Source organism: Halichoerus grypus, chromosome 12 (genome assembly GCF_964656455.1).
Source record: "Halichoerus grypus chromosome 12, mHalGry1.hap1.1, whole genome shotgun sequence".
Lineage (NCBI taxonomy): Eukaryota > Metazoa > Chordata > Mammalia > Carnivora > Phocidae > Halichoerus > Halichoerus grypus.
The window spans coordinates 93,836,428-93,857,762 of record NC_135723.1 but is presented as its reverse complement, the minus strand read 5'-3'; the positions used below and the strand labels follow the sequence as shown (position 1 = coordinate 93,857,762).

The 21,335-nt window shown below is 41.6% G+C and overlaps 1 protein-coding gene across 11 annotated transcripts in view; it reads right to left on the bottom strand.

Annotated features, from left to right (window-relative positions):
- Positions 1–21,335, bottom strand: part of AGK (acylglycerol kinase) — a 109,678-nt gene that overhangs the window by 11,817 nt on the left and 76,526 nt on the right. For all 11 annotated transcript variants that reach the window (XM_036111343.2, XM_036111345.2, XM_036111342.2 and 8 more), the window contains 3 exons: positions 18,083–18,152; positions 5,239–5,318; positions 1,924–1,981 (listed from right to left, as the gene is read on the bottom strand). In XM_036111343.2, the coding sequence (XP_035967236.1) occupies positions 1,924–1,981; positions 5,239–5,318; positions 18,083–18,152 (208 nt within the window). The remainder of the gene's footprint in view (positions 1–1,923; positions 1,982–5,238; positions 5,319–18,082; positions 18,153–21,335) is intronic.

Here is a 21,335-nt window from a genome sequence, read left to right as displayed (position 1 = left end):
CGTCCTGACTCCGACTCTGTGCTGCCGCTTCTTGACGCTCTGGCGCCCACTGGCTAGCGTGTCTCTCTCACGGGGGACTCACGGGGCCCTCCCCGGGCGGCTCTGCGGCTCTTCACATGCTTCCATTCCTCGGGGCTATCCCTGGCCTGTCTGCGCCATATGCCAAACAGAAAATTTCATCTTCACACAGGTGATCCTACTCTAATATTGTCAGCATTCAGGGAAAACTCTAGTTAGCAAACTAGTCCGGACCTCATCACTTCTCACCTGGCTTACTTGAACCATCTTCTATCTGGTACTCTTGTCTTAACCATCCACATGCAGTCACTTGTCTACACTGGTGACAAATAACTTTTCTAAAACGCAGATCCGCTCATGTCTCTCCCATGCTTAAGACTCAGTAACTCCCCAGCACTTTCATGGTGAAAGTCAGCCGCGGCATCCCAACCTGCCACGTCCTCCTCTCCCCTCCTCCCCTCCCCTCCTCTCTCCTCCAACCCTCCCTTCCTGCCCTTTTGTTGCCCCCCTGGCCACGGCCACGTGACATCACGACCACTTCACATGTCCCGGCTCCTCCACCTGGAATGCCCTTTATCTAGTCCTGTGTAGACTCAAACTTGAGTACAAGTGTTCCCTGCCCTGGGAAGGTTGCTGCCCCTGAGCCAGATATGAATGCCCCTGCCCCCCAATCTGCTCCCACCTTATCTTTCCATACGCTCTCCCAGAACTTGCCAGACCCCTGATTTACTGGTCCCTCACAGTCCCCAAACATGCATCCTCCTTGAGGGCAGGAAACCTGCCTTACTTGACTTTGTATTCCAAGCAGATAGCAGGACTGGCCACACTAGATATTTAATAACTGCTGAAGAAATGCTGGAAAGAGGTTACATTCTCCCTGACTTGACAACTTAAAAACGCAGCTACTCTACTCTCCCTAACTGCACCCCCACTCCACCACTGAAATTACTCCCTTAAGCAAGAGTAACAATGCATTTTACTAAAACGGTCTGCCTTCAGTGTAGAAAGGCATTGCCCTCCGAGTTCATGTTCATAATCATGTTAATCAGCTACCTCCAGTACTTAAGCATTTTTTTACATTTCTTTAACACAACAAGAATTTATTTAGAAGGTGAAGGGACCTGTTTTCCAAATGTTATGTAATGGACATACATCACTTTTATAATTAGAAAAACACTTGATGCTCTGAATATTAACATTAGAACCAATATTTTCACTACAAACTTCATAAGCCAATTTTCAGATTGACCTGCCAACTTTTGAATACACTGCTTTGATTTGCATAAAAGCTGAACACGGGATGTTATCCACAGGTAAGGATGACTGTGCTATTAGCATTTTCATCAATACACACTGTTCAGCTTTTCTCTGTGCCAACATTTTTCAGTGGACGGGCTATCGTAGCAGTGCCCGATGGAATGTTCTCTGACGTTGGAAATAGTCTCTATTTGTACGGTCTAAGACAGTAACCACTACCCATATTTTGCTAGCACAGTTTGAAACCTACTCTATTATACACAAGCCTGTTCAATTACATACTTTCGGATGCAAATCTTCAATTCATTTCCAGATACTAATGTAGATACCCTTACAAATAATTGATAAGATATAGGTCATTCTGCTCCAGGTTTGTCTGGCAAGAGTGAGTGAATAAGTAAGCAAAAGGAAGTGGAATATCAAAGAGAATTAAGTATGAGTTTGGTAAGGGAGGGAATGAGCTGGTAGATGAGGAGTGACGGCTTATCCAACAGGAATGCTTCCCGCATTCGTATCTAAGTAAATATCCCCCATTTGGAACAGGTCAGATGTATCTGTAGCAGGGATTTTTAAAAACCCAAATCCACACATCATAGAGTAACAACAAAATAACACAGGGGAAATTTCTACACTGGAAATTGCATTTACCTTAAGAGTGCTGAAGAAGTGAGCTGCTTTGGTTTTCAGAGGCCCGAGATACCAGTACCTGAGGAAGATCAAGACAAAAATCTGATTAGAATATTAAGAGAACTATCAACGTGATAGACACCATTCACGAAGGACAGTACGTTAAAACTGCACCTCTACTGTGGATACTCTTCACAATCACCTCTAGTGTGAGGGATGTACTATGAATTACTCTCTACTCACAGCTCTGGAGGCCTGGGGATCGTGCTTTAGCAGAAAAAAGCAGGACAGTTTTTAATCTGCATTTCAATGTCGTGTCAAATAGGGCGTAATTAGTTACACAGTGCATAGATCTTTGCAATTTACAAGAAATACATAATCAGCGTCTCCCTGACTCTCTCAATTCACAGGTATCACCGTAATATACACTTTCAACCACAGAATGTAGCAGAGTCTACATTCAAAAGAGCAATGAGTGGAGGATGATGAAGCCACAATGAGATGCAGATGCTGGGTGGTCTGGTGTGTGACTCACATGCTAAATGACTGGATCCTGTACACCATGTTCTCGCTCTCTCTCTCTCTCTCTCTCTCACACACACACACACACACACACACACACACACGCTAAATGACTGGATCCTGTACACCATGTTCTCTCTCTCTCTCTCTCTCACACACACACACACACACACACACACACACACACAATTAAAATCTGTAAATGAGCCTAACTTCACATTACTCGTGTTATGCAGCTTCAAAATGGGAAATGTTAAATCTGGGAATGAAGAGGGTCTACCGCATACTGCTAAATACATAAAAGCTAGTGTAGAGAGAAAGATGCCTACCAGGAATTAGAAAAGTGACATAAAATGGATTCCTCTCTTAAAATTTATCTCTGTCTCCTACCAGCTCATCTTAAGTGCTCCCTATTTGATTCTGTTCAATATGCATTTATTTAGCATTTACTATGTATATGAAGGAAACAGAAGTAAGAGTATAAAATTCCTGCCTTAGAAGGCTTATAACTTGAGAAAATAAAGCCCAAAAAAGTAACAGAAAACAATAAATGACCATATATATATATATATATATGTAATATATATATATCGGTGTCAACTCATCGCTATTTATTGATGAGGAGAGTCAAGAAGGGACAAGAAATCACTAAGGACTGGAAATCATCAGGACAACCAGGCCTGCATGATGAATGGCACAAGAGCAAAGTAAGGGCGTGGGATTTAAAAACATGGTTTGGATTTAGATCCATGAAAGAGGGAAAGAAGTCATTCTAGGCAAGAGGAATAGCAAAGGCACAGGAAACACTGAGAACAGTATCCACATTAAAGACTTAAAAGTAACGATACATAACTATGGAATTAGGGTTGATGACGGATCAAGTTGGGCCTTCGATGCCAGAATAAGGGGATTAGATAGAATCCAAAGAGCAATGTGGAGCCATCCTAATTATTATTCAGGTTCATACTGTGATGCTACAAATGAGCACCTTGATCATCTGATTTTTTCTAAGCTTACATAATAATTTGTTTCATTTCCCAGCTGGCCAGAGAGACACTGTCCATAGTTTCACTATCTCTACCAATGGCACAGCATCGACACTATGCTTGTAGCCTGATGGACAGCCAGGAAATCATTTCTTGCATCCTACTGTTTCTTCCACGGCACACAGAGGGACTCCGTGGAAGGTCCCAGTTGAGGTGTTAGATAATTACCACCAAAATTTTAAAATTCATTGTTCAAAAATCAGTCAAAATAGGGGCAAGTGTGTGGGATACTCCTAAAGGGGCTGACCTATGCTAGTGCTCAGTTGTTGATTAACACACTTCAGGAAGCAATTTGATCTCACCAGACTTTTTCAGGGAAAACAAAGCAATTACTCTTGGTGAGTTGCTGGTATTCAAGATCACAGATAAAACATAAGGGGATTTGTTGGGTCCCCCGAGTGACTCAGTCGGTTAAGTATCTGCCTTCGGCTCAGGTCATGATCCCAGCGTCCTGGGATCAAGTCCCGCTGTGGGCTCCCTGCTGAGCAGGGAGTCTGCTTCTCCCTCTGCCCCCACCTCCCTCCCCACTTGTATGCTCTCTCTCTCTCAAATAAATCTTTTTTTTTTTTTAAGATTTTATTTATTTATTTGACAGAGAGAGACACAGCGAGAGAGGGAACACAAGAGAGGGAGTGGGAGAGGGAGAAGCAGGCTTCCTGTTGAGCAGGGAGCCCGATGCGGGGCTAGATTCCAGGACCCTGGGATCATGACCTGAGCTGGAGGCAGTCACTTAACAACTGAGCCACCCAGGCGCCCCAAATAAATAAAATCTTTAAAAAAAATAAATAAATAAACACCATAAGGTGGATTTGTGGAATCAAGGTAATCAGGGCCAACTTACACATAAAAACAATGTTGAAATGCTCAACAGTGCAGTGTATAATACAATACAGCACATCTCTCTTTGGCATTCCACTCTCGAGAACCTCATTAGCAGGAATAACAAAGTGAGACAATTAAGAGAAATTTCCATAAAGAAAGTGTGGCAGGAAAGCCTATGAGGGGAAAGAGGCATCTTTTGCTGTGAGATCGATCATGATTCACTTAAACTATACTAAAACTATAAGCCCGATGTTAAAAAAAAAAAAAAAAAAAGGTAAAGAAAAAGCACTACCCACCAGATATGGAGTCAGTCCCCCCTCAGGAAGCCTGCGCTGCACCACCCTCCACTGCGAACAGAACACAACTCAGCTGCTTTCCAAGCCAACAGTTTCATTCGGCACCATGAACTCTCAGGAAAGAGAGTTCATTCCCATGGAAGCCAGTCATGGCCCTCTCCTCACCGCCGAGACAGGCCTGTTTCTTCAGCTCACACCACAGCCAGGCGTCCACCTTTCTTCCTTCTCAGAGAGGCAGCCTGTGGTCTCTCGATCCACCAGGCTCTCGACAAGAACACCTCTCAGGGCCAGTCTTCCAGGGCTGGAAAGGCTCCACAAGGCTGGGGTCCCCGCAGGGCCAGCCCAACAGGCCGCAGGATGCCAGGCAACCCCAGTCTGGAGCGAGCCTGGCCTGTGCTCAAACACGACGTCCAGGGACGGAGGTGCGGTCTCCGCCACTTTACTACCAAGCTAGTGTGGAGGAAACGGGAACCTTCCCCAACCTTTCTGTGTGTCAGATCTAAACCTCTGCCTCTATTATTCATAAGAAATTCAACCTCCAGGCCCATCAAATTTCTTCCTAGATGATCACTGTATATTGAAACCCCAAAGACAGGAGCAGAAAAAGATTTTTTAAAAAATCATCCCACATCAGTACAGTGATCCTTTACTTGCTAACTTTGACGCCAGCATCTCTGAAGGATCCCCATCGAAGGCCAGTCACTGCAAACACGGGCTGTTCCTTTTCACCCTGGAAGTTAAATACATTCATTTTAAATCAATGATTACAGTAACTTGGAACACTCTACAGGTCAGTACCCAGCAAATGATCATGGCCTACTTGTCCTCAAACCAAATTCTATAAAGGATATTCAAAATCTCAGAAATTAACTGAGTACTCAGTAAAAAGACTTGAGTAAACCAAACTGTAAATGAAATTAATTTTTCTATAGTAGGCCTCGTGAATCTGCTGGCCAGGGAACTTATTACCGTACTTCAGACTATAAATTCCCAAGTACATAACTAGGCTGGCTCTTCAACCAATCAGTGGTTGGGTCGGCCAGAATTTCTCCTCTCTCAGAGACCTGTCCAAGGCAAAGCTAATTTAAGCCTGCATTCTCTTTAGAGGTCCAAGTGCTCTCAAGTAAGAGGAGAATCCTGGGACTCTAGAATGTTCACCTGAATATCTAAAACTACAGCCAGGCATCTCTCATAACAAGTCAGAATAAAAAGTGATTTGGATTTAGTCCAGTGCTTTATGGCAAAATATTGCATATTACAATCAGTGAGTTTAGCAATATATAGAAAACATACACAACAGAGCCACTGTCTTTACGAGTTCATAATGGACCTTCCGTAAAGTATAAATTATATATATATTTATATATATATATATATATCTCAAGATTGTAAATACAGCCAAAGCCCAAGACTCTGCCCACATCCTAAACAGAGCTGTCACATGCTAGACACACAACTCCCCAGAACTTGCTAACTGGGGGCAGAACTGGTTCGATTTCTACCACGCCATTAGTATAACCAGTTATCAGCAGAAATGGGGAACTGGAGGAGAACCCTCGACACTGTCAACTGCTGGTCTAGAGAAAGTATGTGAAGGCTTCCCCTCCCTCCCACTTCAATCCCAGTACACTGAAACCAAGTGAGGGATTTCTAGGAGAACCACACACTCATAGGGGCAGCTTATAAGTAAAGACACTGGGCTCTTGTCCCAGTTCAAGCAGTAGACGTGTTTTCTGCCCTCTGCAGCAGCTTAAGGAAAAGGGAACTCGGGCGAGAGCCAGTGGAGCACAGAGGTGATGGTGAGGCACCTCGGCCCAGCACAGCAAGGATATGTTAGTCTCCTGGGTGCCGAGTGGATGTGGAATATAGGCAGGGCTTGGAGTCATCCTGATGATAGAAAGCTAATCATTTCTTTCATGGAATTATCACTAGCGAATACATATCCTATATTAGGGACTGGTGATACCAGAAGTATCTGCCCTCAAAGAGCTCCGGGTGCAACAGGGGGTTTGCAGACACACAAAATGACAACACAATGCAGTAGGTTCACATGATGGAGACAGGCATCGAGGACTATGAAAACACAGAGCGGGTATGACTGTATGCGGTGTGGGGGGAGCAATTTCCCCGATGGCCGGGGAAATACAACATAAAACGACACCCACATTAAATTTTAAAGAATAAGGTGCCTACATTGAGGGAGGCTGGGGAGAAGCACGGAGAGACAGAAAAGAGAGAAGAAGGGGTGGTTTAGCCTCAGGACAGAAGCAGCACTGGGTGAGTGTGCAGTATCTACAGTATTTCTCCCAAATGTTCCAGAGGGGCTAGTAAGCGTCACAACAAATGACAACAGTAATGATGGTAGAGGATTCAATGGTGCAAGGAGTTGAGAAATATCAAAATTCCCTGGTTTGAAACAAGTTATGTTTACCGCAGTTCGTCTCAGAATCTTTAATATGTTAATATACATTATAAACTTCCAAAAGGAGAAATACACACAGTTTCCCTGACCTGTTAACTGTGCAACCCTTCTCTGGCAGGCAGTTTGCATAACTAATATTCCTTGGGAAAGGCTGATCTAAAGCATGCAGGGTCACACAAAGTCCTGCTTTGAGTACTCAAGACTTCCCAACTGGTACACTAAGAATATTTTCCCTTTCTTCATTGTGATTTTAGGAATATTCTGTTAAGATTGGCTGCAAAACCCTGTAACCTCAAGGTGTCACTGATTTGGGGTGCTATCCTAGCAAGGGGTGGGACTCTGGACAATAGAAATGAGTGTGGAAAAATCTAGAGAAGCCCAGCTATCAGCCAGATGGGCACAGAGCCCTCAGGATTCAGGAGAGGCCTAGGGGTCAGTAATGGAGAGACTGGTCCCTGTTGGGGTACACAAGAAAAATGAACAAGGGCAGGTGGACAGAGTAGAAGCCAATAGACAAAATACCACCCGATGAAGGCCTGGGTGATAAGAGTACCAGTTGGACAGGTCAGTAAACAAAAACAGATACAGAAAGACAGGCACACAGCCAGATTTTAACAGCAAAGGAGATATGCTGTCCCAAGTCACAGACCCCCTAGAAAGAGAAAATGGCCTAATGGTTTCCTAAAAAATAAATAAATACATAACAACTCTGAGATCTGGTTAGAATAAAAGCATAAGGGACAGTGAAAAGAAAACAATTCTAGTCAACTAGATAGGTACCTAATCTAGGAATTTACGGAATTCTAGATGAAGAGACAGAAACAAATAGAAGGAATTCGGAAGTTCTGAGGTTTTGATCAGTCAGGGTTTTAACTGAAGGAAGCCAGGAATAACAGAAGAAAGAGATTCTAACTTCAACCAGCAACCCTAACCTCCTCTTTGGGTTCTGGTTGGCAGGTTCTAAGAATCCAACTGAAGGAGCAAAAAGAAAGAACTAGAAAGGAGGGAGGAGCAAGATGGCGGAAGAGCAGGAGACCTGGATTTCGTCTGGTCTCAGGAATTCAGCTGGATAGGGATCAAACCATTCTGACCACCTATGAACTCAACAGGAGATCTAAGAAAAGAATAGCAGGAACTCTCTGAACAGAAAAGCGACCACTTTCTGGAAGGTAGGACGTGCGGAGAAGTGAATCCGAGGCGATATTCGGGAGGATAGACGGCGGGGGAGGGGCCTCCGTCGGCCGCTTCTGGCAAGTGATAGAGCCGCGGAGCACAAAATCGGAACTTTTAGAAGTCGGCTCCGCTGAGGGACGTCGCTCCAGTGGCTAATCGGGGGGTGGAACCCTCGCGGGACAGTGTGGTCTCAGGACCCTCGGGGTCACAGAAAGACCGGGGGTGCCTGAGTGCGGCAGAGCTCCCAGGTATCGGAGCAGGGAAGCCGGCTGCAGAGACGGAGCCCAGGCGCGGGCTCTCAGCTCGGGGTTGCCATAAACCGTGATCCGCGGCACAGTCGGGCCACTGCTCCTCCAGCAGGGACCCAACAAGCGGCAGATCCGGGGAGACTCACCTTCCTCCCCCGGGAGGAGAGGTGCGGGAGCGCACCGCGGGGATCTGCTGGGTTTGGAGACTCCACCCGGGGTCGGGTGCCAGAGATAGAAACGCGCGGTCACAGGCCGGGTGAGCACAGAGTGCGGCCAGAGACCGGGGGGACGGGAGTGACTGACGGCTTTTCTCTGGGGGCTCACTGAGGAGCGGGGCCCCGAGTTCTCGGCTCCTCCGGGGCGGAGACTGGGAGGCCGCCATTTTCACTCTCCGCCTCCAAAGCTGTACGGAAAGCTTGCAGGGAACAAAAGCTCCCGAGAGCAAACCCGAGCAGATTACTTAGCCCGGATCGGGCAAGGGCGGGGCAATTCCGCCTCCGGCAAAGACATTGGGAACCAGGGCAACAGGCCCCTCTCCCAGAAGATCAGCAGGAACAGCCAGACAAGACCAGTTTAGCGATCAATGAGAACGGCAGAACTCCAGCGCTAGGGGAACACTGCACATAGAATCCATGGCTTTTTTACCATGATTCTGTAGTCTTTCAAAGTTAATTTTTTTAATTCTTTTTTTCTTTTTTGTTTTTTTTTTCTTTTTCTCTTTTTCCCTTTTTAAACTATCAATCCTTTTAAAAATCTTTTTTATTTTTCATTTTTAGAGTCATATTCTATCCCTTCATAGTAGTTAACCTTATTTTTGGTATATATATATATATATATATACATATATATATGTTGTTCTCTCCTTAAAATTTTGGGATATAGTCTCTTCTAACAGACCAAAATATACCCTAAATCTCTAGTGTATGGCTTTGTTCTAGTCTCCTGCCTGATCACACTCTTTTTTTTTAATCCTCTTCTTTCTTTTTTCAAACAACTTCTTATCAATTCCTTTTATAAAATCTTTTATAATTTTCATCTTTACAGTCATATTCCATCCCTTCATCGTATTAACCCTTATTTTTGTACATATACAATTTTTTCTTTCTTTAAAAATTTTGGGAGGCACTTTCTTCTAACAGACCAAAATACGCCCAAAATCTAGTGTGTGGCACTGATCTATGCACCAGCCTGATCATATCTGATCATATTCTGGGTTTTTTTGTTGTTTTTGTTTCTTTGTTCTTATTTTTTCTTTTTTCTTTCTTTCCCTTTCTTTTCACCCGGTTTCAGGTCTCTTCTGATTTGTTTAGTGTATATTTTCTGGGCACGTTATTACCCTGTTAGCATTTTGTTCTTTCATTCATCTATTCTCTTACCTATGGACAAAATGACAAGATGGAAAAAATCACCTCAAAAAAAAGAACAAGAGGCAATACTGACTGCCAGGGACCTAATCAATATGGACATTAGTAAGATGTTGGAACTAGAGTTCAGAATGATGATTTTAAAGATACTAGCTGGGCTTGAAAAAAGCATGGAAGATATTAGAGAAACCCTTTCTGGAGAAATAAAAGAATTAAAATCTAACCAAGTCAAAATCAAAAAGGCTATTAATGGGGTGCAATCAAAAATGGAAGCTCTAACTGCTAGGATAAATGAGGCAGAAGAGAGAATCAGTGATATAGAAGACCAAATGATGGAAAATAAAGAAGCTGAGAAAAAGAGAGATAAACAACTACTGGATCATGAGGGGAGAACTCGAGAGGTAAGTGATACCATAAGATGAAACAACATTAGAATAATTGGGATCCCAGAAGAAGAAGAGAGAGAGGGGCAGAAGGTATATTGGAGCAAATTATAGCAGAGAACTTCCCTAATTTGGGGAAGGAAACAGGCATCAAAATCCAGGAGGCACAGAGAACCCCTCTCAAAATCAATAAAAATAGGGCAACACCCTGACATCTAATAGTAAAACTTACGAGTCTCAGAGACAGAGAGAAAATCCTGAAAGCAGCTCGGGAGAAGAGATATGTAACCTACAATGGTAGAAACATTAGATTGGCAACAGACCTATCCACAGAGACCTGGCAGGCCAGAAAGGACTGGCAGGATATATTCAGAGCACTAAATGAGAAAAATATGCAGCCAAGATTACTATATCCAGCTGGGCTGTCACTGAAAATAGAAGGAGAGATAAAAAGCTTCCAGGACAAACAAAAACTAAAGGAATTTGCAAACACAAAACCAGCCCTACAAGAAATATTGAAAGGGGTCCTCTAAGCAAAGAGAGAGGCTAAAAGTAACATAGACCAGAAAGGAACACAGACAATATACAGTAACAGTCACCTTACAGGCAATACAATGGCACTAAAATCATATCTTTCAATAGTTACCCTGAATGTAAATGGGCTAAATGCCCCAATCAAAAGACACAGGCTATCAGATTGGATAAAAAAACAAGACCCATCAAGATGCTGTTTGCAAGAGACTCATTTTAGACCCAAAGACACCCCCAGATTGAAAGCGAGGGGGTGGAAAACCATTTACCATGCTAATGGACGCCAAAACAAAGCTGGGGTGGCAATCCTTATATCAGACAAATTAGATTTTAAACCAAAGACTGGGGGCGCCTGGGTGGCTCAGTTGGTTAGGCGACTGCCTTCGGCTCGGGTGATGATCCTGGAGTCCCGGGATCGAGTCCCGCATTGGGCTCCCTGCTCAGCAGGGAGTCTGCTTCTCCCTCTGACCCTCCCCCCTCACATGCTCTATCTCATTCTCTCTCTCAAATAAATAAATAAAATCTTTTTAAAAAAATAAATAAATAAACCAAAGACTGTAAAAAGAGATGAGGAAGGACACTATATCCTACTTAAAGGGTCTATCCAACAAGAAGATCTAATAGTTGTAAATATCTATGCCCCTAACATGGGAGCAGCCAATTATATAAGCCAATTAATAACAAAAGCAAAGAAATACATCAACAACAATACAATAATAGTGGGGGACTTTAACACCCCCCTCACTGAAATGGACAGATCATCTAAGCAAAAAATCAATAAGGAAATAAAGACTTTAAATGACACACTGGACCAAATGGACTTCACAGATATATTCAGAACATTCCATTCCAAAGCAACAGAATACACATTCTTCTCTAGTGCCCATAGAATATTCTCCAGAATGGATCACATCCTAGGTCACAAATCAGGTCTCAACCGCTACCAAAAGATTGGGATCATGCCCTGCATATTTTCAGACCATAATGCTTTGAAACTAGAACTCAATCACAAGAGGAAAGTTGGAAAGAACACAAATATATGGAAGCTAAAGAGCATCCTACTAAAGAATGAATGGGTCAACCAGGAAATTAAAGAAGAATTTAAAAAATTCATGGAGGGCGCCTGGGTGGCTCAGTTGGTTAAGTGACTGCCTTCGGCTCAGGTCATGATCCTGGAGTCCCTGGATCGAGTCCTGCATCGGGCTCCCTGTTCTGCAGGGAGTCTGCTTCTCCCTCTGACCCTGCCCCCTCTCATGTGCTCTCTCTCATTCTCTCTCTCTCAAAATAAATAAATAAAAAAAATCTAAAAAAAATTCATGGAAACAAATGAAAATGAAAACACAACTGTTCCAAATCTTTGGGATGCAGCAAAGGCAGTCCTAAGAGGAAAGTATATAGCAATACAAACCTTTCTCAAGAAACAAGAAAGGTCTCAAATACACAACCTAACCCTACACCTAAAGGAGCTGGAAAAAGAACACCAAATAAAGCCTAAACCCAGCAGGAGAAGAGAAATAATAAAGATCAGAGCAGAAATCAATGAAATAGAAACCAAAAGAACAGTAGAACAGATCAACGAAACTAGGAGTTGGTTCTTTGAAAGAATTAACAAGATTGATAAACCCCTGGCCAGACTTATCAAAAAGAAAAGAGAAAGGACCCAAATAAATAAAATCATGAATGAAAGAGGAGGTAGCAAAGCCGGTGGCATCACAATTCCGGACTTCAAGCTCTATTACAAAGCTGTCATCATCAAGACAGTATGGTACTGGCACAAAAACAGACACATAGATCAATGGAACAGAATAGAGAGCCCAGAAATGGACCCTCAACTCTATGGCCAACTAATCTTTGACAAAGCAGGAAAGAATGTCCAATGGAAAAAAGACAGTCTCTTCAACAAATGGTGTTGGGAAAATTGGACAGCCACATGCAGAAGAATGAAACTGGACCATTTCCTTACACCACACACAAAAATAGACTCAAAATGTTGAGAGACCTAAATGTGAGACAGGAATCCTTGAGGAGAGCACAGGCAGCAACCTCTTCGACCTCAGCCACAGCAACTTCTTCCTAGAAACATCACCAAAGGCAAGGGAAGCAAGGGCGAAAATGAACTATTGGGACTTCATCAAGATAAAAAGCTTTTGCATAGCAAAAGAAACAGTCAACAAAACCAAAAGACAACTGATGGAATGGGAGAAGATATTTGCAAATGACATATCAGATAAAGGGCTAGTATCCAAAATCTATAAAGAACTTATCAAACTCAACACCCAAAGAACAAATGATCCAATCAAGAAATGGGCAGAAGACATGAACAGACATTTTTCCAAAGAAGACATCCAAATGGCCAACAGACACATGAAAAAGTGCTCAACATTGCTTGGCATCAGGGAAATCCAAATCAAAACCTCAATGAGATACCACCTCACACCAGTCAGAATGGCTAAAATTAGCAAGTCAGGAAACGACAGATGTTGGCGGGGATGCAGAGAAAGGGGAACCCTCCTACACTGTTGGTAGGAATGCAAGCTGGTGCAGCCACTCTGGAAAACAGTATGGAGGTTCCTCAAAAAGTTGAAAATAGAGCTACCATACGATCCAGCAATTGCACTCCTGGGTATTTACCCCAAAGATACAAATGTAGGGATCCGAAGGGGTATTTGCACCCCGATGTGTATAGCAGCAATGTCCACAATAGCCAAACTATGGTAGAGCCAAGATGTGCATCGACAGATGAATGGATAAAGATGTGGTATGTATATACACACACACACACACACACACACACACACACACACACACACAATGGAATATTATGCAGCCATCAAAAGGAATGAAATCTTGCCATTTGCAACAACGTGGATGGAACTGGAGGGTATAATGCTGAGCGAAATAAGTCAATCAGAGAAAGACAATGTATCATATGATCTCACTTATATGAGGAATTCTTAATCTCAGGAAACAAACTGAGGGTTGCTGGAGTGGTGGGGGGTGGGAGGGATGGGGTGGCTGGGTGATAGACACTGGGGAGGGTATGTGCTATGGTGAGCGCTGTGAATTGTGCAAGACTGTTGAATCACAGACCTGTACCTCTGAAACAAATAATACATTATGTGTTAAAAAAAAAAAAAAAGAAGAAGAAGATAGCAGGAAGGGAGGAATGAAGGGGGGGAAATCGGAGGGGGAGACAAACCATGAGAGACTATGGACTCTGAGAAACAAACTGAGGGTTCTAGAGGGGAGGGGGGTGGGAGGATGGGTTAGCCTGGTGATGGGTATTAAAGAGGGCACATACTGCATGGAGCACTGGGTGTTATACGCAAACAATGAATCATGGAACACTACATCAAAAACTAATGATGTAATGTATGGTGATTAACACAATAATAAAAAAAATGTAAAAAAATAAAAAATTTTAAAAAAGAAAGAACTAGAAAGACTCCCGTAATTCTTTCCAGTAGTTACTTTAAAGTCAAGTACTAGGCTTTGTAGATGTCTATACAGGAAAATGCCCTTTTTTTTTTAAGATTTTATTTATTTATTTGACAGAGAGATACACAGCAAGAGAGGGAACACAAGCACGGGGAGAGGGAGAGGGAGAAGCTGGCTTCCCGCTGAGCAGGGAGCCCTATACGGGGCTTGATCCCAGGACCCTGGGATCATGATCTGAACCGAAGGCAGACGCTTAACGACTGAGCCACCCAGGCGCCCAGGAAAATGCCGTTTAGAAATCACGGCCTGGTGCCAAGAATGATACCACCTGGACAAAACGGTCAAGTCAAAAAGCAATGGACCATAAAACAGAAAATCTAGATTCTACTTCTGTCTCCAGCATGACTAGTCTGATAACCAGCTGACGCTTTTTTTTTTTTAACTGTCAAATGAAGATACTAATACACATCTTGTCTTCCCAAGCGGGAGGTCCAAATGAGATATGAGCACACACTGCACTGTAAAAACCTAAATATAAAGGATTATTATAGCTTCTAAGAACTGTATCTTTGGAGACTCTTCAGTTATTTATGTTTAATTGGGTTTGGATTTATTTTTTAAAAGAAGAATCTGGTATCAGGCTTTACCTATATTGCTTTCCCCCATATTCTGAAAACAATTTCCAGGACGAAGGAAGATAGAGAAGACAAATTCAGCTTAACTGGGTGCCTCGGAAACCACAGTGGAGGCTGCCATGCTATGTTTTCTAGGAATTAATTTTTAAAGTTTTCTGCTTCCTGGGCTGTGTCATCAATACACAGAGTCTGTGGCAAATTTGATCCTGGTTTCATCAATTCACAAAATCAGTACATTTGGAAGAAAAGAAAAAGAGGAGGTAAGACCTTTAAATACAAGCACGGTCAACAATTTCCAATTAAATCCTAATTACTCTGGAATGTATTACTTCTCGCACATTTATAAGCAGCAATCATCTGGTTATTAGGAGATATAGCCTGACTCACCTCCTTTGGTAAATAACATTTTAAGATTGTATCTTCATAGACGCCAATCTGTGCTACCGTCCTAGACTAGAATTTCTTTCACACAGCCCTTCCATTTTGTGAGAATGACTTAGACTTATTATACACTAAAGAATCAAAGGCAACTTAAATCACTTTTACCATGACCAGTGACGTCATGTTGGAGAGTCCAGACATCACTGCATGAAGAACAAAAGAAAACAAAAGGAAAACGGCTGTAAATGCATGGGTTCGCCAATCGTAAATCTGCATCTGGTCAATGCTATATAACTAACAGCAACATTACAGGACTGAAGTTTGGAATCGTGACAGTGTGTGGAACCTTCTTTCATAGATATCGGGAAACTTGAGTGAATATAAAACGTTCAGAGCCTCTGAAGGACAACCTGAATGTAGCTGGTACATTTTAAGACCAAATCTGAGTAAATGACAGGGCTCACTGTTCATAAAAATGTTTGGCTTTATGGCTTAGCCTTCTGAGGAATCTGCCCTTCTGTGGTGAAGTGGGGGGTAGTTTTGATGAAGGAGGAATAGCTACTTAACTACCACCCAGTGAGAATATCTTTTTTTTTTGAAATTCAATTCTTTTTAAACAGAGGATTCCAATCAGGAATCTGGAATGACTACTGGGTCTTCTTCCCTCCAATATTTTTCTTTTGGAAAAATGTCAAACCAAGAAATTCTTTAACATACAACGAACACCGTTTATATCTCTCAACCACATTCACCAGCCGCCAACATTTTCCCCTATTGGCTTTATCTGTGTGTGCACGTGTTTTGTAGTTTTGTTAAATCCTTTGCAAATAAATGAAAGACTTCAATGGCCCTCACCCCTAAATATTTCAGCATACATCTTCTAAGAACGAGGACAGACATATGCACAATGCTACTGTCACTCTCAAGAAATCTAACATTGACATATATCTAATATACAGTCCGAATTAAGTATCTGATTGTTCCCATAATATCTTTTGTGCCCTTGTTTTTCATTTTTCTAATCCAGGATTTTGTACTCGATTTAACTATATTGCTTTCATTTCCCTAATCTTGAACAGACTCTATCTTCCCTTGGATTTCAGGACATTGATTTTTTTTTTTCTTTTTTAAAGATTTATTTATTTGACAGAGAGAGAGATAGCGAGAGCAGGAACACAAGCAGGGGGAGTGGGAGAGGGAGAAGCAGGCTTCCTGCCGAGCAGGGAGCCCGATGCAGGACTCGATCCCAGGACCCTGGGATCATGACCTGAGCCGAAGGCAGACGCTTAACGACTGAGCCACCCAGGCACCCAGGACATTGATATTTTTGAAGAGGCCAGACCAATGGTTGTTTATAGAATGTCCCACAATTGGATTTGATAGACTTTTTTCTCATCATTAGTTTCAGTTAGATTCAGAGAAGTGGACCTTTTGGGCAAGAAACTCCATAGGTGATGTTGTATCGTTCTCAATAGATCACATGAGGAGGCAGATATTGTCCGTCTGTCCCATTATTGGTGATGCTAGGTTTGATCACTCGGTTAAGGTGGTGTATGCTGGGTCTCTCTACTGTACAGGTACATCTTCCCCTACGTAATCATTTAGTAACCTGTGATGCTTTAAGACTGTGTCGATATATGTTCCCTAACAATCTTCTATCCAATGGTTTTAGCATCCTCTGATGATCTCTATCTGAATCAATTATTTCATTAGTGATTGCAAAATAATAACCATCATTCCTTCTACATTTACAAGCTGGAAATTCTCTTAAACTGTAGGCTCATAGATTATTTTTATTTACTGCATTATAATCCATTAGCATTATTATTCTTTCTGATGTTCAAACTGTCCCACAGTTGGCCAGGTGGATACCATCAGGCTAGCTCCTATGTCTTTTCAGGTTATCTCCATTAGTTTTTGAGTAGCTCTTGGCTTTGTTCTTGCCTTGCCTCTGAAAGCCATCTCTTCACAGAGTCCTGGTAACTTTTATTAGGGAACGGTATTTAGAGACGAAAATCTGAGTGCCAGGTATGCCCATTACTGTGGGGTGTCATTGCTTCTAAGCCTTTTCAGTGGGCGTAACCAGCAAATATTTTTTTTAAAACAATTCATGAGTTCATCTACAAATCAAAAAAATGTTAGACAACCCAATAGAAAAATGGGAAGTTCTGCTCCCATCCAGGATGTAGGATGCTACAAGAACATTATCCCCACCCCAAAAATGAGAAAAACCCAGATAACCTACAAAATCATAATTTTTCTTGAGCCCAGCAGAGAGCGAGCTGAGACTGCAAGACAGCCAAGTAACCTGAATTCCAAAGACAAGCCCCTCCGATGGACGGATAGGACAGGAGAAAGGTTTCACCTCTGGCAGAGCATGAGAGCAAGAGGTGACCACCACACACAGGTTAAGGTGAAACCAGTCACTGTCCCAAGGGCTTTGTATTACTAGCTCTTTTAATATTCCAAACCACCATGGGAGACAGGGAAATTATGTGGTCCAAAGGTAATCATTGGAGGAACTAAAAATAGTGACACTATACTGAGAGGAGATCTAGAGGAATTCTTACTTATAACAAAGAGGTCAAGAGATAGAATCTAAAACTGATAAATCAAAAAGCAATTTCATAGACTAAACAATAATGATCAACTGTACACCTGAAGATGGTTATGATGGCAACCTTTAGGTTTTGTGGGGTTTTTTAACACAATTTTAAAAAGTAGCATCATAAGCATATTAACTAGTGATAACAACTAGAATAAACAGGTAAAATTCTTTTTCTCTGAGAGTTATGCTTGGGATAGGAAAGGATATTATTTTCAGTGTAACTCCATTTGAACCGCTACATCATATTTTCTTTACCACGTATGTGTGCATTACTTTGGTAATTTTGTCAAATTCTGAAGAAAAGACTCTACCTTGATCTGCAAGACATCAAGTGGAACAGTCTCTCCTTTCACAATGGCAAGTGTAGCATCTGTGATATGTCTAAAAAGACGAAGGGAGGAAATGATCATGTGTGGAAAACAAGCAACCCCTCCCCCACCACACCCATACCCACACACACACACACACACACACACACACACACACACACACTCCTGCCCAGAGTACTAATAGGTCAGGAAAAAGACCTATTCCTTCAAAATACTCCAAGATAGCACAACAAATGAATATAAAAGAGTTACTGATACAAATACAGTGGAAGCCTTTGGCAAAGAGAAGTTTATACAAGGCGCCAATCATTTGTTTACATCACATTTATTGAATCTCTACTATGTGTCTTATCACTGGAACATATGATACTTAATATTAACAGCATCTTTCATTCATTCAAAGAAATTCAAGCACTTGAAAAAATATTATTTCTTTTGACTCTAATAATCTAAAGGGTAACTAAAGGATAGGATTTGAGCTATCTCAGCAAAATATGATCTGGAACCCAAGACCTATTTCTCTGACTTACCAGGATTACAAGGATGTAATTTTAATGGCTGATTCTTTTGTTCATAGACACAACACTGTTCCTATCTACATTCTGATCGTCAGTTGAAAAGTCTGTAAGTAAGAAAGGCTAGTACCATTGACAACCGTTCAGGGCATGTGAAACTATGCTAGGCTTAAAAGCAATGCCAGGGTTCAAGCTCTAATGAGATCCCAGGTCAGACACACATTAAATTACAACAGACAGTCAAAGAAATATTAAATCAACAAGTGGCCAGACAGTATTTGCTCTTGCAGCAGAAAGAATGAGTCAACCCACTTCAAACACTCTCCTTGCCCAGCCTGTCCACCCCTCCTGTCACTTACCCACTGTCTCTTTGCTTGGCTGGCTATTCTCATCCTTCAGATCTTGGCTGAAATGTCACCATCTACCCTAACCAGCCTGTAGGCCCTTCTCTATAATTCTCTAGCACTGAACTGTATTCATTTTCCTTCATCATAGATCACAATTTATAATACACATTTGTTATTTACATCTTTATTATCTGCCTCTTGCTGGAGACTGAAAGTTCCACAAGGTTAGTAATAATTTACATCCGTTACTGACCAATATAAAACCTAACACCCAGCACAGAGCATGGTATAGAATAGGCAATCAGTATTTGATGAATAAATGATTTTATTCTATAAAATTCCAAGCATATAAAAACGCAGAGAGAATAGTATCATGAATTCCTGTGTATTCCTCATCCAGCCTCCACAAGTATCAATGCAGAGCTGATCTTATTTTTTTAATACTCTCACTCACTTCTCCAGTCTGTAGCAAAGGAAATCCCAGACAGCGTTAACACTTTATCCATAGATACTCCTTTATGTATCTCTAAAAGACATATTCCTTTATTCCTAAAAGACTTTTTAAAAAAAAACAAAATGTCTGGGGCGCCTGGGTGGCTCAGATGGTTAAGCACCTGTCTTCGGTTCAGGTCATGATTCCAGGGTCCTAGGATCGAGCCCCACATCGGGCTCCTGGCTCAGCAGGGAGCCTGCTTCTCCTTCTCCCTCTGCCTCTCTCCCTGCTCATGCTCTCTCTCTATCTCTGTGTCTCAAATGAATAAATAAAATCTTTAAAAAAAAAACAAAAAACGTCATTATCATATCTAAAACTTTTAAATAATTCCTTTCCATCAACAAACATTTAGTCAATGTTGAAATTTCCCCAATTAACTCAATTTTTTTCAGTTTCTTTGTTCAAATCTGGATCTAACACACTGCAATGGGCTTATATGTCAAGTCTTCTCTGATCTATAGATCCCTCTCCTTTTCTTTCCCTACTTGTTAAAAAATGGGTTGTCTTACTGTGTTACTGAGGGGCTGGATTTTACTGATTGCATTCCCATGGTATTAACATGTGTCCCTATTCCCTACATTTCCTAAAAATCTCTATCTGATTCAGCTTGGTGTGTTTGGCAAACATACTCCAGAGGTAGTGGTGTGTACTTCTATCAGTAAGTACATAAAATCTTTTTTGTGTGTGTAATAGTAGCCCCCATTGGTAATCAATAGCTAGATTAGTTAACAGAGTTGCAAAATGGTGACCTTTTAATCCTATTATTCCTTCTAATTTATTATCTGGTCCACAAAGAGAAACTTTCCCTCATCAATGATTTAGGTACCATAAAATAGAGGTCATACGAGAAATATCTGATTTCTTAACTTCACCAATTTTCAAAGTAATAAGCGGATATCCCAGTATCCTCTAAAAAGGACCAATGAGTTTTTCACCTTTATTTCCGAGTATCATTATGAACTCATAAATAATTTTAAATATATTTGATTATGTTTCAATGCATTATAGTTATTAGCCTTACTGATACTCAAATTGTCCCAAATGAATGAACTTCAAGGGTGGAGTACAAGCGTCAAGGGTCAGTAGATAATCGAAATGAACAATGAGAAAGAGTGGCCAAGGAACGACCCTGTCAATGTCAACCAAATTGAGGAACTAAGAGCTCCTCCCTAGCACTTATTCACACAAGTAGAGTTATCTATGTTTGAAAGAGTTAGTTTAATACTTTAACTTCTTTTTTAAAATTAGATTGGTTGAGATATAATTTACACATAGCAGATTTCATCCTTTTAGGTAAACTGTTCTACAATTTTTGACAAATGCCTTCAGTCATGTAACCATCACCATGACCAAGATATAGAACATTTATGACATCTCAGAAAGTTCCTTCATGGCCCTTTGTGGCCAACCCACTCACCCCACCGTAAGCTCCTGGCCAACTACTGTTTTCTGTTTTTCAGAATGTCATATAAATTGAAACCAAAAGTATGAAGCCTTAACAGTTTAGCTTTTTAAAACTCCTAGCATGAGTGTGAGATTCATTCATGCTGCTGAATGGATTTAAAGATTGTTTCTTTTTATTGCAGACTTGTATTCCATTGTATGGACATACCACAGTTTATCCATTCACCAGCTGATGGACATTGGCACCATTCCCAGTTTTTGGCAGTTACAAATGAAGTGACTTTCATGTATACATTTTTGTATGGACATATGTCCTAATTTCTTTTGGGTAAATACCTAGCAGTATGATTGCTGCTCATAGGTTTGATTTTAAAAGAAACTGCCAAACTCTTTTCCATAGTGGCTATACCATTTTGCATTTCCACCAGCAATATGAGAGTTTCAATTGCTTCATGTATTTGCCAGTACTTGATGAC